This window comes from Macrotis lagotis, chromosome X (assembly GCF_037893015.1).
Source record: "Macrotis lagotis isolate mMagLag1 chromosome X, bilby.v1.9.chrom.fasta, whole genome shotgun sequence".
NCBI lineage: Eukaryota > Metazoa > Chordata > Mammalia > Peramelemorphia > Peramelidae > Macrotis > Macrotis lagotis.
This window is the reverse complement of record NC_133666.1, coordinates 679,706,412-679,723,427: the sequence shown is the minus strand read 5'-3', so window position 1 is coordinate 679,723,427 and position 17,016 is coordinate 679,706,412. Positions and strand designations below refer to the sequence as shown.

Genomic DNA, 17,016 nt, shown 5'->3' with positions numbered 1-17,016 from the left:
TAAGACTGAGAGATCTCGTTATGAGGAATATTATAATAATAATTAATATTAATAGCTAACATTTATATAACATTTTTAGATTTTCAAAGGGCTTTGCAAGTAGCAGTTCATTTTTCTCCTAGCAACCATTCTGAGAGGCGGGCTTATTTATTTATTTATTGGCTCCATTTTACAGATGAGGAAACTGAGTTAGACAATGGCTAAGTAAAACCCTCAAGGTCACAGAAGTAGCAAGTGCCTAAGGAAGGATTTGAACTTAGATTTTCCAGACTCCAAATCCATCATCCTTTCTAGCTTAACACTAGAAGTGTATCTTAGAAGAAATCTGCTCAGAAAATATATAGCACCAGTATTAGTAATAGCCCCCAAAAATGGAAATTAACTCTGTTCCCAGTAATTGGTCAATAAATGAACAGCCTTTGATATATCAGTGAAAAGCTGTCTTGGATAGTAGATGAACAACTGACCTATAAGGGAGGAAAACCTGGATCCTAGACCTTTCTCAAATATTTAATTAGTTTGTGAACATGGGCCAATTTTTCAAGGCCTCAGTGACTCCCTTTACCCCCATCCCAGGTAAGTCTGTTACCCAGGAAGTTACAGGCCAGTTGTGTATTAGCATGCATCCTCTAGATCAGAAACTCCCTGAATCCAGTCAAATCACAGGTTCAGATTGAAAAGTATCTACAAATAGGGGCGGCTAGGTGGCACAGTGGATAAAGCACTGGCCTTGGAGTCAGGAATACCTGGGTTCAAATCCGGGCTCAGACACTTAATAATTACCTAGCTGTGTGGCCTTGGGCAAGCCACTTAACCCCATTTGCCTTGCAAAAAAAAAACCTAAAAAAAAGAAAAAAAAGAAAAGTATCTACAAATGAATCAGTCTAACGAAATGCTAAGATACTATTGAAAAATATCAGCTATGTGATTTGGGAAGGATTAGGTGATATAAACACAGTTTGAAGAAAAACCTGATTTCAAAAATAGAAATATTGCATCCATACTATTAAAACTGTAAAAGAATATGAGAGAGATTGGGTTTATTGGTATAGAAAACTCCCAGATGAGGAAATGCCTTCCATTAATGTATATAAGCACCTGCTCTGAAGCTTATCACTTTATAGGGTTGAGACATTAAGTCACTTGCCAAGGGTCCTACAGAAGGTGGGATGTGAAGCCAAGTCCTCCTGGCTCAGTCCATTTGGGGTTGTTGAGCTGTTTCAGTCATGTCCAATTCTTCATGACCCCATTTGGGGTTTTTATTGCAGAGAAACTGGAGTGGTTTGCCATTTCCTTCTCTCCAGCTCATTTTACAGATGAGGAAACTAAGGCAAAAGGGTGAAGTGGCTTGCCTAAGGTCACACAGCTAGGAAGTGCCTGAGGCTGGATTTGAACTCAGGAAGATGTCTTTCTGATTCCAGTCCTGGTGCTTTATACCTTATGTTGCTATCTAGCCTCCCTCCACTATGCAGTCCTGCCTGTAAAAAGAATACATAGATCAATTGTCAAAAAGGAGGAAAGAGAAGAACCTTCAATGAATGTTAACTATTCATTGGTTATAAAAATGCCATATGTAAAAATGTAATGTTAAAAGTAAATAGCGGGGTGGCTAGGTGGCACAGTGAATCAAGCACCAGCCCTGGTGTCAGGAGTACTTGAGTTCAAATCCAGCCTCAGACACTTAATAAATACCTAGCTGTGTGGCCTTGGGCAAGTCACTTAACCCCACTGCCTTGCAAAAAAAAAACCTTAAAAAAAGTAAATAGCTCAAAAATGATGCTTGCTGAGGTCCTTTGATTTCAAATGAAGTTCAATCATTTAAGAGTAAAATGGCTAAGAAAAAATAAAGGTGAGAATGATTGGGAATATTAAGAGAATAGTCAAAAGGTGAAGTCTTGAATGAAGATTTAGGAAACAGAAAAGAGAAGCAGGAAGAGGAAAACTAAGATCCACAACCATGGGATTTAGGGAACCCCGCTAATAGAGAGTGGACTGAGAGAGAAACTATTGAATTAGGTCTACATCTAGAGAGAGCCCTAAAGGCCAGAAGGAAACACAGACAATCAGGACAGCCTAGAAAGAAAAATGATCAGTATTACTTACAAGGGAAAATAAACTAAGTGGAGTAGAGATCAACAGTCTCAAATACCCTTTTTGAATTCAATTTTATATATGTGGAAATGTTTGTTTTACTTGGTGTTTGTTAAGCGTAGGATTCTTTTAAAAACTTTTTTTTTAAAGCAAACCATATCAGAAAGTCATATGAACAGCCTTCCCTTTGGAGCTTCCATGGATACATTCATTACCTTAATTATGTCTCATCTGTTTTCCTAATGGAGCAGGTGGTTTAAAAGGGAAAGCTGTCAACCCTCTCTAAGTGAGTCTTTGTTTTCATTTTTTGTTCTTAGTGTTTCTCTGGAGTGTGAGTTTGTATGTATTTGTGTGTTTTACATTACCATTAAGAGGAAGGGAAAAGGTTTCATTCCCCCCAAAAAAAGCCAACTCAATCTTAGGGTAGCTGAAGTATAAGCTAGTACTGTAAACAGTAATGTCAGCTTTCTCTATGCTTACCAGATTACATGTCACAAACACTTCCTTCCAATCTGGGTGCCATATTGTAGGATGGATATTGAGCAAGTGGAATTCCTAGGGGAGTGACCAGGGTGTCAAAGGAACAGGAGGTCCATGTCATCCAAGAATCAGTTGAAAAGAACTGGGGATCATACTTGTTCTGTTTATCTCCAGAGGAACAGTGGGTAAAAGTTGCTAAGAGACAGTTTTAACTGAATGTAGGGGGGAAAACAAGTCCTAATACTAAGAGCTACTCAGAGATGAAATGAGGTCCCATCTTAGGAGGGAGTAGGTTCTTCAAGTAAAGGCACAGTGCTGGGGGTATTTTACAGACCAGATATGAGATGGCCTAAAGTTTCTAAAGTTTCTCCTAACTTTTAGTCAATCCTGTTCTTTAGAAGTAGAGTTTCTGTAGTCCCTATGACTGTATCAAGGGATAGTCTGTCCCAAAAGATTTGGGCCCATTTATTAGCTCCTCTCCTTGAGAATTTGCAAGGCTATCCCATTATGTCCTATAATCCCGGTCCTGAAGCTCAGCATGGTGGAGAGCGACAGTCCTGGAGCCAGGAAGAACTAAGTTCCAATCCTGCCTCAGATATTTGTTAGTTGTGTGACTGGCTAAGTTGTTTGACCTTCCTGGTCTTCAGTTTCCTCATTTGTAAGATGAGGATGTTGGATTGGATGACCTCTGGTGTCCTTTCAACTTCTAAATCTATGATCCTGTGATTTTGGACAAGTGATTTAACCTTCCTGGGTCTCAATTTCCCAGTCTGCAAGTTGAGGAGGTTTGATGCCAGGGCCTCTGAGGTCCCTTGTACTTCTAAGTCTGTGATTCTATGAACCATATTGTCCTCACCTGGCTTTTGCCCCTTCTACAAATCTAGGTTACACGGCAGATCCATGAGCATGAGCAGGAGAACGAGTTGCGGGAACAGATGTCAGGATATAAGCGGATGCGGCGCCAGCACCAGAAGCAGCTGATTGCCCTCGAGAACAAGCTGAAGGCTGAGATGGACGAGCACCGCCTCAAGCTGCAGAAGGAGGTGGAGACGCACGCCAACAACGCGTCCATCGAGCTAGAGAAGCTGGCCAAGAAGCAAGTGGCCATCATTGAGAAGGAGGTCAGTGAGGGGGGCACCCAGAAGGACAGAAACTGGGGCAGGCTGCTGCTTAACCCAGATCTCCGGCTAACTCACATACCCAGGCGTTTCCATGACTGCACTTTGACTTTCTAGGTGACCATAGGATCACTTGGCTGAAACATTTCCAGCCTGGAGCTTGAGTCTCTCACCTTCGAAATCTGACTCCCTTGCACTTAAATCTTAGAGACATGATGTTATTAGTTAAACCTTTATAGCAACAGAAGTTTAAGAAAAAAACAACCCTAACTACACAAGTCCCTTATTTTGCTAAGGATGATTGACAAGGAAATCCTCAAGGTGTGATCCAATGCACTCAGGACCTGGTTTCCATATGTATGGCTTAAATGTAATGACTTAAATGACTTGACAACTTTCTTAGAAAGTCAGAAGAAGCAGTAGAAACTTTGCAAGGAAAAAATAAAGGAAGCAAGTGACCGAAAGTTCTACTCAGTCCAAAAGTTGGGTGGTCCAGTAGACATAGGATCTCTTCTTTACTCTCCAGTTCTTATAATTCCCTTCCCTTCCTTTTTGTTTTTTCCCTTTTTATTCCCCCAATCTCTTCTCCTTTCCCATTGGGTTTCTCTTACTCCCTGAGACCATTTCCTCTGTCTCATCACCTATACCTCATCACCTACTCCTCATCTCCCCATCAGGTCAGTCCAGGTGATGATATGGGAAATGAGGAAGGTAGCCAACCCTAGTTGCTCCTCCAACCCTCCCTAGGATTGTCACTCCCCCCCGACCCTTCAATGATGACTTTGGGTTCAGCATCCCCAGATCCAGTTTCATATTCTCACTTCCCTTCCCCTCATTCTTCCTACAAAAAGCTCTTTCCTTGAACTACAGCCAAATTCCTCAATTACTATAAAATATTCAGGATGGCCTAGGTCTGATTTTCCTTTGAGATAAGAGTTAAATCTTACTTCAGTTCTTAGAGATACAGATATCTGCCATTATTACTTGTACATACCTTTGTCTTTCCCTACAGAGTCTTGCAGAACTATACATAGATTCAGGCCCCAATCCTTTCCCATGGTCTATGTATACTTATGGTGATGGATTGGTAAGAGACGAATTGGAGGAGGAAACCTTAACATCCTTCATAAGAATCCCTCTCTCCATCTCTGTTCCTACCCTCCCCAATTCTAATGGAGCCCTTATACTAGTCTACAAGACCACTGTCAATGACTTGCTTACAATGTGATAAGTAAGGGAGGGACAGAGAAGCCTGGTCTCTAGGGAAGTCAGGAAGATATGGCCCAAATTGCAATTCTGAACTTGACTTCCTATGGAAACATTATACCCGGTATCCTGCTCTTATATTTCTGGTCCATTATGAGTCACCTAGACTTATGGATTAGGCTTAGAATTTAACCACTTTTTCCAACTTTATTTCTCTGGGATAATGATCTGAGAATTCCAAACTTAGCAATGAATTTTTGAAAAATAATCTGTTCTGAAGTTAGGGTCTGCCAGTATTCTGGCAAGACTTGATTCTTAGAAGAACAAAATGTCATTAAAACAGTCTGTCATTTTAATAATCCCGCTCTGGACTTTTCCATTTCTTTCTCCCTTCTTCCACCCCTATATGAAGTAAATTTGTAGGTGGTGTGCTACAGACACTTGTTTATATTGAGCTGGCTTGCATAAAAACTTCCCATGATCAGAACCTTATCTTTAGAAAATAAAGTTTTGATTAAATCTGACAAGTCTGTCCTGGTTCAGAAGTAGGAAGACTCATTCTGAACACTTCTCTTTTGATGTCTTTAACCATCAGTCATAAATGGCTTTGCAATGGGCACCTCATGGTGGAGACAAACCAGTTTCTTTTCTGCCACCTTGGAAAGAGACAAACATGTGTTGGATTGAAGGCATCTTTGTCTTGGATTCCACTTGAATAACTTGGGGATATTTTATACTGGGTTTTTTTTTTTCTTGTAGGCAAAGGCGGCTGCAGCAGATGAAAGGAAGTTCCAGCAACAGATCTTGGCTCAACAGAAGAAAGACTTGACAACTTTCTTAGAAAGTCAGAAGAAGCAGTATAAGCTTTGCAAGGAAAAAATAAAGGAGGCAAGTGACCAAAAGCTCTACTCAGTCCAAAATATTGGGGGGCCAAGGCAAGGCAAGGAGAAAACAGCCTGGGTCCCGGGCCTTACTAGCCAGGACCATTGTCATGGTTGGAGCCAAGAACTCACTCTTTTATTGTGAATTTAATTCTATTTCATTCAGTTTAAAAGTACAGAGAAAGAAAAGTATATTTGATCTTCCCCAGTTTCAGATCAGGGAAAATCCTGACAACTGGAGGAAAAGAGAGAAATAACTGAATGACCAGTTATTTCTGCAAGCTTTTATTAAAGGGTCTACTGTGAGCTAGTAGCTAAGTGGCAAAGGGGTTGGGGCAGCCAGGTGGTGCAGTGGAGAGAGCACTGGCCCTGGAGTCAGGAGAACCTGAGTTCAAATCCAACTCAGACACTTAATAACTTGTGGGACCTTGGGCAAATCATTTAACCCCATTGCCTTGCAAAACATCAAAATATATACATATATTCTGGAAACAAGGAAAGGCCAAAATAGCCCCTATCTTCAGGTGCTTACATTCTAGTGGGAATTACAGAATCCTTACAGCCAAATAGCAGAATAAGGTTGAAACAGGGGATTACAGCAATTACAGCACCTGGGACTCCAGTTGGCCTCTTCCTTGTCCTCATCGTACTGAGATCTTCTTTGCTATTAGAATGCCCCGCTCTTGCAGAAAATGAAGAGACCCTCTTGAGGATCAGTTTTCCTTTCCTTAAGCATAAGGCCATTTTGCAATCAATATTCTTTGGGTACCCAAAAGACCATAACCGGAATTCTGTCCATCTTCTCCTGTAACAATGTAGAATATAAACCCTAAACCACCTAGGACAGCCCCGGGGGGGGGGGGGGGACAAAAAGGACAAAAAAATAATAGGTAGCATATGTAGTACCTTAAAGATTGTAAAGTGCTTTTAAAAGATTTTTATTTTGCCCATTTAACAACCCTGGGAGGAAGGTGCCAGAGAAGGAAACTGAGGCTGGAGGTTAAATGACTTTCACAGAGTCACACAACTGAGTAAATATATAAGGCAGTATTTGAAGTAGGTCTTCCTGACTCCAGATCCAATAATATTCACTTTGCTACCTAGTAAACATTCTGATGCTGACCCACTAACCTATTCAAAAGTAAAAGGATGGGGCAGCTAGGTGGTGCAGTGAATAGAGCACTGACCCTACAATCAGGAGGACCTGAGTTCAAATGCGACCTCAGACACTTAGTAATTACCTAGCTGTGTGATCCTGGGCAAGCCACTTGACCCCATTGCCTCAGAGAGAAAAAAAAAACTAAAAAAATTTTTTTAAAAAGTAAAAGAGGGAGGGAGAAGACAAGAGAAATGTACTTTTCAAGTATTGTATTTGTTTACCCATCAACATGTTAATGTGATTAAGCTGATGTGATTAGACTGAATCAAATCTCAATGAACCCCATCAAATGAGTATAGCAAAAGGGTGAAGTCCAAATAATAGTCTAAAAGTGATTTTATACTTGGCTTTAGAATGAGTTTTTTTGTGCCTAATTTGAACATGAATGGATCTAATCTGTGGATTCACTTTAAAAATCAGCAAGACATACCTTGAAAACTTAGCTCAGGGCAAACAGAAAGCCCCCATCAATGGATTCCTCCTTATCTCTGACTTGCACTGCTCCTCTATACTAAAATCAAATTGCTTTCTTAAATGACTTCCAATACAATAGGCCAGGAATTAAGTGTCTGGATTCCTTAGATTTGGAGTTTGGATAGATAGAGAATGAAATGTTGACAAATTAAAAAGGTGAGGGTCAGGACTATCCAACACATATTTCAGTTGAGTCAATAATTAAGCAAAGTTTCAGTGAGGCCATTTTGAAAGTAGGCTTTACATTGGAAGCAAGATGGAATCATTACTCCTCTTTCCCCAAAGGTTAATTGAAAGTCTTTTTTGACACTTGGATTTCCTACATGAGTCTCTAAGAGGAGCATTACATTCTTTATTGCATATGCCCATTAATAAATATTTTTGAGCATCTGTCCCAAATAGGTACACATTTACCTTTTAATAAACTTTAATAAATAATATATGTGTAATATTATATATGTATAATAACAAAATACATATATATGTTTATGTACATTATAACCATATATATAAACAGGCTTTTTTTAAAGGATGAGATAATGATAAAAAAAATTTTATCTTGGAGTCAATGGGAAGCCACTGGAATTTTGGGGGTAGGGAAATGACATGATCAGACCCGAGACTCATCTTCCCATGTTCTGACTGGTTGATCATATATATGCTCCTTCAACCCATCTTCTCATATGGTGATTGATTGAACATGCACCCTTTGGGGTCATGCCATGGTCCACTACTGGTGTATAGCCTCCATTTTGCAGACCACTGAACCATAGTTGTATGATTTTTTTCCCCCATGTGGTGCTTCTTGAAAATTCAGAATAGTGACTTTCTGCATAACACTGGCATTTTAATGCTTAAGGGGATGTGACCTCACAGATTATCAAATTTTAGAGCTGGAAAGGACTATAGGGATTTTTAAATATAGTCTTTGCCTTTTACAGAACAAAGGTTAGGTCCAACTTGAGTTGTTAATGATTTTTTGTAAGTATAAATTGTACCTTCTAAGGATGGGAGATAATAAGGTACTTGCTGAGTTTCCAAAATGGTAAAATGCTTAGACTCATAACCATTCTTTTTTGGGGGGCGGGGCAGGGGGAGGGTTGCAAATTATTGGGGTTAAATGATTTGCCCAAGGTCACACAGATAAGTGAGTATTAAGTGACTGAGGCTAAATTTGAACTCAGGTCCTCCCGACTTCAGGCCCCTGGCCATTCTTGATTAGTTGAAGGCATGACACGAATTTGAAAACAGATTGAAGGGTTTAGTCCTGCTTGCTGGTAGCCAGGCAGATACTGAAGCCATCTTTGGACTTTGGAGAAAAAAAATAAACCCCATTTCCTATTGGAATCAAGAACCCACAAGAGAGTGGAGTGTATTCTAGGCCAGAGAAATTCTAACAGAGGATAATAAATTGTGATGAACAATAACAAAAAAAGGTAAGTACAAAGAGTTCTGACTTATAGTTGATAATAGAACCCAAGTCCACAGACATCCTGACAAGTGTTTTTATCCCAAATTAGACTGGAATTCTAAGATCCTATATCTTGAGTTAAAAAAGACCCTTCTATTTCACAGATGAGGAAACTAAAGCCTTTAGAGGTTAAGTGATTTGCCCACAAGCCCACAGCTGGGAAGTGACTAGTTTGACTTAAATGAAACCATAGATGTCATCTGGGTCCTGGAAGACTTGATCTCAGATGCAGTGTGAGTAGTAGATCAAGTCAGGAAGACCTGACTTCAAATCTCTCAATAAACATTTCCTAGCAGTGTGAACCTGGACCAAATCACCTCTTTTGCTGAGTATCTGTATCTTCAAATCTAAAATCAAGGGTCTCTGAGACTCTGGTGACTCTAAATCAATTCTGTTATGCCATAATAATTGAATGTATTTCCTTTTGTTTCCTCTGGGCCTGGTGTTCTCATGGCCCCCCAGGAGATGAATGAGGACCATAGCACACCCAAGAAAGAGAAGCAAGAACGTATATCCAAGCATAAGGAGAACCTTCAGCACAGCCAGGCCGAAGAGGAAGCCCACCTCCTCACCCAGCAGAGACTGTACTATGATAAGCACTGCCGTTCCTTCAAACGGAAAGCTATGCTCAAAAGGCACGAGATGGAGCAGCAGAACATCCGGGAGGTATTTCTGATGGCCACTGGCCTCCTTAAAGAGCCCTGCTGTTCTTGTGGGTGAAATTTTCCTTAAGTCGGTCCAATGAGGATTTGTCAAGCACCTCCGATGGGTCTGGCTCTCTGCTCCAAGCCTTGGCAAGGATTCGTAAAGAGAAGAGTCCTAGACCCCCTAAATGAAGGATGAGAAGGGATGTCAGAGATCTGGTCCCCAATTCTCCTTCTGCAGATGAAGAACGAGGGGTCGTAGGGACTGTAGATTTAGAGATAGAAGCCATCTTAGAGGTGGTTGCACCCAAATCCCTCATTTTACAGATCAAGTGGCTTTGAGGGGGTTAAGCAATAGATCAGGGTTGAGCAATGAGTAAATTTCAGGGCTGAAATTGGACCCCAAATCTACCTGACCCTGAGTGTTGTTCTCTCTCTACTACTCCTGCCCAAGGGCACACCAATAGTGTGTTTTAGAACCAGGACCCAGAATGGAGGGTTCCAACAGCATTTTGTCTGGGTGGGATCTGAGGGGGAGTATTGGAGCACCAATCAGTTATAAACTGTGGCAACCCAGAAAGGTCCTGAAATTGTATTCCCTGCATTGAGAGGGAGGAATGAGAAAGTGATGGTCTCACTGAATCAAAATGCATTGGGAATATTGTCATATTGTATTTCATTCTGAGCACCACAATTTTAGGAAGCACATTAATAGAGGATGGTTCTAGGAAGGCAAGAAGGATATTGAAGGATCAAAAAGCCATGCTGTGTAAGGATCAGATGAAGGTGGAGAGATGTATCTTGGAACAGACTCAGGGCTTACCCATCACATGCTTCTTGTATTTGAAAAGCTGTCACCTGGAGAAATAGGGGAGTAGGTTTGTTCTTCACTGTCCCAAAGCTCAGAAGCAGGAGCAGAGAGGTCAAGGTTCAAAGGCAAATTTAGTTTTATGGGAAAGAAAAACTCACCAATGGTGAGAACTGTCTAGACTTGGAATGGAAACCTAGAGAAGGAAGGAAAACATCAATAGTGAGAGCTGTCCAAAATTGGAATGGGGTCCAAGAGAGGTAGTGGGTTGTCTCAAACTCATGATCTTCAAACAAGGGATGACCATTTGTGCATGAAGTAAATAGAGGGAGTTCTCACTCATATAATGGTTGGATTAGATGTTCATAAAGGCATCTTCTAGTCCTGAAATTCTGTGATATCTAAGTCCAAAATTCTCATCCAAGTCGAACAGCATTTATTAAATACTTACTATCTACCAGTACTGTGTTGAGCGTTAGGGATACAAAGAGATAAAGAAAAAAATACACCTTACCCTTAAAGAGCTCACAGTCCAGTGGAAGAGACAAAACGGCCCTGGAGTCAGGAAGACTCACCTTCCTGAGTTCAAATGTGGCCTTAGGCAATTACTGGCTGTGTGACCCTAGGTAAGTCACTTCACCTAGATTGTCTCAGTTTCCTCATATGTCAGATGGCAAACCCCTCTAGTATCTCTGCCAAGGAAATCCCAAATGAGGTGTGACCATGGGTAAGTCACTTCACCTTTTTTGCCTCAGTTTCTTCACATGTCAAATGGCAAACCCCTCTAGTATCTCTGCTAAGGAAATCCCAGATGGGGTCACAGAGCATCTGACATAACTGAAATGACTGAACAAAGTTCATACAGGTTGGACTTGGGTAGTCTCAGAGGGAAGACCTTAAAATTAAGGAGGGCATGGAAAGGCTTCTTACAGAAGCATAGATTTTTAGCTGAGATCTACAAGAGGTGGAGATGAAGAGGGGGAGAGAAGTCCAGGAGTGGGGGATAGCCAGTGAAAATGGTCAGAGTTCAGAGATGGAGTATTGTGTACTAAGAGCAACAAGGAGCCCATTGTCTGTGAAGCAAGAGAAAGGAAAAGGAGTGTTGGGTGTAAGAAGACTGGAAAGGTAGCAAGGGACCAGGATAAAAGGTGCAGTGGAGTTGATTAAATGAGTTGAGGGGAGGGGTCAGTTCCACAACTGAGTGGGGCATGGACTGGAGAGACTTAAGGCAGGGAGACCCAGGAGGGGAGCATGTTGAATGTTGGCCAAGCCACTGTATAATCCAATCATACAGGTTGTTAATGACGGGAAGTCTAGTGCAGGAAACATCACACTTAGCAGTTTCCTTTTTGATCTAGTAAGGCCACCAAAAGCTGTAAATCATAATAGAAAGTACACAGGGATTGAATTTTTTTCTTCCGTTGAGTCAAAATCCACAAAATACAAGGTTTAAAAAAATACAAGTGAGGTTTTATCACATGGAGAAATTCCATCTGAAGAAGAAAAGGCTTTGATTCCTTAACTACTGTGATGAAATTTGTAATCCCCTTGGGAATACATGACTAGTCCCCATGAAGACATCACATAACCATATATGACCACATTCATTCTTTCATTCGGCAAACTCAGAGAAGTTACAATCTCATGGGTCAGGTAAAGCAGGATTCACATTTAGCCCCTCAGAAGCTGGCTAGGTAGACTCCAGGAAATGTCAGAGCTAGGATCCGAATCCAGGGCCTCCATTTCCAAATCTGGCCTTCTTTCTCCTCTGCCATATGGCCTTAGAATGTGATCAAGGCCACAATAGTTTCCACTGTTGATCATTTGTGTCCAGCTCTTCATGATCCTGTGCACCATAGCAAACCAATACTGTTCAGGGGGTTTTCTTGGCAAAAAGTACCGGAGTGGTTTTGCCATTTCCTTCTCCAGCTCATTTTACAAATGAGGAAATAGACAAACAGGGTGAAGTGACTTGCCCAGGATCACCCACCTAGTCAGTATTTGAGGCTGGATTTGAACTCAGATCCCCCTGATGCCAGGCCCAGAGTTTTATCCTTTGAGTCACCTAGCTGCTTCCTACCAGGTCACAAGAGAAAAAGCCATGGAGAGCCTAAGAGTGGAAACTAGAGATTTATTTCTATAGGAGACCCAGGAGGACAGGGAAAAATATAGAAAGGGAAGACAAGGCCTCACGGAGGGACCTGGGCTGGGTGGAGCAGGGCCTTGAAGGATCCCTGATTTGAAAGTAAATGGAAAGGAGAGGAGGCAAAAAGAATAGAATCAGCCACCGTGAAGGTAGGCCAAAGGGTTCTTGGCCTTTTTTTGTACATTGGGCCCTCTGGGAAGTCAAGTGAAATCTAGACTCCTGCTCAGGATCATGGTTTTAAATGCATAAAATACAATGCAAAAGACTACAGAGGGAACCAATTATAGTGAAATACAGCTCCATAGACCTCTGCTCTAGAGGAGATCTTAAAGGTCATTTAACTCAACCTCCTCATTTTGCAGAAATTAGGTATGAGGGCAAGGAACTAAAATAAAATGACTTGTCCAAGGTCACACCATTTATAAGATGCATAAGTGGGGAGTTGAACTCAGGACCTTTGACTTGAGGGACAGAATTCTTTCCTTTGTAGTTCTCTGCCAAGAAAGTTGAATCTCAAAGGAAATTTAGGGATTGAAAGAAGTGAAGGAAGTGAGGTGTGAATGGATGACCAAGAAAAGGAAACTAAATAGGTGAAAACAAAGAAGAAACAAGATAAAATGAGTCCCTCTTTCAAGCCTCTGAGATTGGAAAGTGACAGTGATTTGAGAGAAACAAGGAAATTGAGGGCCCAGCAGAGCAACAAAATGAAAATGAAATGGTCACTGGGAAGTGGCCCCCACCTTCTACCGAGTTTTTGAGAAGGGTCAGGGCTGTGATTGAGAAACATGGGAAAGGATCCTACATTTTAACCCTATCAGCTCCAGGGAACTGTTAGTCACAACTTCCCTGGCCCATTTCCTCATTATTTAGTTGAATTAATCAACCCATGCCAATCTATAGCAGAGGGTCATTGTGAGTATCTAGAGAGAAAGTCAGGGGTGATGGGGTTAGGGAAATCTCTTTGCCCCCACTAAGAGTGACTTCCTTTGGAAACTTACAATGCTCCCCAAAAGTGAGCTGCTTTTGTAGGGCCAGGCCTGCCCTCCTTCAGCTAAGCATCTCAGAGAGTTTACCTTAGGGGAGAAACTGACCTGCCCAAGTGGAGTTGAGGGAGGTTTTGAACCCACATCTTCTTGGCTCCTCGTACAGCTCTCCATCCACTACAGCACATTGCCTCCTGAGTAGCAGTGATTAGTTTTACATATTGTGATATGAGGAGTTTCCCTTCTGGATCATCATTTATTTATCTCAGAAAGGCAGCAAAAAATTCTAACATTTCTGAAATAAAGGGACAGGGATAATGAGAACAAGCAACACTTAGAGCCAAGCCCTATCATAGGAACTGGAATCTCTTTTCCTCCCTCCTTCCATTCCTCACCACCACCATGCCCAACTTCATCTCTGTTTCAGTCTTAGTCTAGGTCCCTCTCTATCTCTTTCTCTGTCTTTGCTTCTGTCTATCTTTTTCTCTCATCCCATCCCACCCTGTCTTTGTTTCACTATATATATGTCTCTCTTTCTCTGTCTCTTGTCTCTTTGTCTCTCTCTTTCTCTCTATCTCCATCTTCCTCATCCTCTCTTTCTCTCTGTGGCTCTTTGTTCTTCCCACTATATTTATCATGGTTTTTGTGAAAACTCTCAGGCAACACAGTTGAAGGACTTGAATAAAGAATAGCAGCAGTAATAATGCAGAAAATATATGTGTGTGTATATATATATATATATGTATATATATATATAAAAAATATATATATATTTTACTTTAATATGACTTAATACTTTAGGCAGCAAGATCACTCAATGGAGACATGGCCCAGAACCAGGAAGTCCTGAGTGCAAATCCAGCCTCAGACACTTAGTAGTTATGTGACCTTGGGCAAGTTACTTAACCTCTATTTGCCTCAGTTTCCTCAAATATAAACCATGGATGAGAATAACAGGCACCTTCCTACAAGGACTGTCTTGTCATTTTTCCCTCATCAGCTCGCCTCTTCCACCGGCTCTTCCAAATCTCATCCCAACTCAAACTTCCCATGGCTCCCCCTCTCCCAACCTTCTCAGATGAAAACTGTGTGTCATATTTAACGGAAAAATTTGAAGCCATTTCTGTGAATTCTCTCTTCCCTACTTTTCTTCATCTCTTATCAGATGCCTTTTGCCCCCTCTCCTCCTTCACCCCATGTCACATAGAGACATAAGCTCCTTCCCAAAGTTAATTTCTGAACTAGTTCAATCACCATCCTCTGATAGATTGCCCCCTCCCCAAAATCCCTACTTTCTCACTTATCTTTAATTTCCCCATCTACTTGTTGCTTCCCAACTGCTTACAAACACACCACTTGATCGTTCTATCTCCACTGTCCTCCCATATCTAGCCCCTTTCATGGCTAACCTTCTTGAGAAGACCCCGTACAATGAGGGTGTCCATTTCCTTTCCTCTCCCTCTCTTCTGTCTGATTTCCAGCCTTATCATTTGACTAAACCTATTCTCTCCAAAGTAATAGATGATTTCTTAATTGCCAAATACAAAGGTTTTTTTCTCAATTCTCATCTTTCTTCACTTCTGAAACCTTTGACACCACTCATCAAATTTTTCTCTCTAGATTTTCAGTTCTCCCTCCCCCCTTGGGTCTCACCTTGCCTTCTCTTATTAATCACTCTTCAGTCTCCTTGGCACTAACTGTGGCATGTCCTGGGCCCTCTTCTCTTTTCCACCATATTATTTCACTTGGTGACCTCATTAGCTCACAGGATTCAGTTACCTTTTCTAATGCAGATCTACTTATCTAACCCCACTATCTCTACTGGCCTCCAGTTTCACATCTCCAGTCATTTATTGAACATGTCCCATAGACATGTTAAACTTAACATGTTCATTGATCTTTCTTCTCAAATTCTTCCCTGTTCCAACATTCCCCATGACTCACAAGGGTGCCACCTTCCTTCTCTCCTCCAAGCTTAAAACTTGGGAGTTATCCTGGACACCCAACTATCTCTCTCACCTCCCTCCCCAGTTCCAAAGTCTGTCAACTTCACCTTTGTAGCATCTCTCAAATAGGCCCCCACCCTGCTGCAGGCCTTCACCTCCTCACACCTTGATTATTACAAGAGCTGCCTGCATCAAGTTTGTTCCCCACTTCAATCCATTCTCCATTTAGCCACTGAAGTGATTTTCCTAAGGCTCAAGTCTGTCCATATTGCCCCACTTCTACTCAATAAACTCCAGTGGTGCTCTGGATTAAGTACAAAAATCCTGTTTGATGTTCAGAGCCCTTTGTTGCCCAGTCGCCTCCTATTTGTCTAGTCTTCTTACACCCCCCTACACACATACTCATACACCTAAGCCTAGAACTTCACCCTCACATAGACATTGACATATACACACACATTCACATGCTCTCTCATACAAACACACTTTCACACCCACTGATATATATATACACACACATACACAGGCACAGTCATTCACACACAAACACTGACATACACAAACACACATTTACATACTCACAGTCACACACATAGACATAGCCATTCACACTCACTCAAACACTGACTTACAATCTCACACACACACACACACACACACACACACACACACACACACACACACTCTTTGATCCAGTGACACCAGCCTCTTGGCAGCTTCTCAAACCAATCACTCTACTTCTCTGTCCTCAAGGGCTCTCCTCCACCTCCTGGCTTCTCAGGCTTTCCTCAAGTCGTAGGTGAAGTCCCAGCATCCCCATTCCTCTCACTTCTGGTGCCTTTCCTCTGTGGATTATTTCCTCTTAATTCTTTATATAATTTATGTGTACATGACTGTTTGTCTGTGGTCTACCCCAATGGACGGGGAGCTCCTTAAGGGCAGGAACTAACTTTTGCCTTTCTTTAAATTTTCAGAATGTTGTCAGCACTTAAGGAATGCTTATTGACTATGAAGTATGTATTAAGTGCCTACTGTATGCCAGGGGATATAAATTACTGGGCCTATAAAGGAAAAAAAAAAGAATCCCTACTCTCAGGGCAGGGAGATAGGGGAAGGAGGGGGTAAAGAATTATACTGGGGTGGGGGGGGGAAGAGAAGAAAGAGAATATTTTCACAGAAAAAATCATTACAAGATATATCCAAAGTAATTTCAGGGTGGGGACCCCCCCTTCTGTGGGAGATTTTTCTGATCCCCCAGCTCTGGTGCCTCCCCTTCTCTGGTTAGATCTTCTATGCACTCAGCTATTGTCCCCCCGCATTGAAACGTGAGTAGTTGGCATGGCTCTTACTTAGTAAGTTCTTAATAGTCATTCATAATATTAGTAATACATGAAACACCTCAATACTTAGTGATTGCTTGATTGATCAAGGGAGGGTTCCTGGATAAGGTGGTCCTTGATTTAACCCCTGAAAGGGACCAGGGTTTCTAAGAGGCAGAAATGGAAAAAAAAAAAAAAGACCATCCTAGCCCAGACAAAGACATGGTGGAAGGAATAGAATGTCATGTATAGAAACAGCATGGAGGCCATTGTGGCTGGAATCAGTGGTA

The 17,016-nt window shown here is 41.5% G+C and overlaps 1 protein-coding gene across 6 annotated transcripts in view; it reads left to right on the top strand.

Annotated features, from left to right (window-relative positions):
* TAOK3 (TAO kinase 3) overlaps nt 1–17,016 on the top strand; it is a 238,801-nt gene that overhangs the window by 199,447 nt on the left and 22,338 nt on the right. For all 6 annotated transcript variants that reach the window (XM_074205939.1, XM_074205941.1, XM_074205938.1 and 3 more), the window contains exons 15-17: nt 3,456–3,692; nt 5,655–5,783; nt 9,343–9,546. In XM_074205939.1, the coding sequence (XP_074062040.1) occupies nt 3,456–3,692; nt 5,655–5,783; nt 9,343–9,546 (570 nt within the window). The remainder of the gene's footprint in view (nt 1–3,455; nt 3,693–5,654; nt 5,784–9,342; nt 9,547–17,016) is intronic.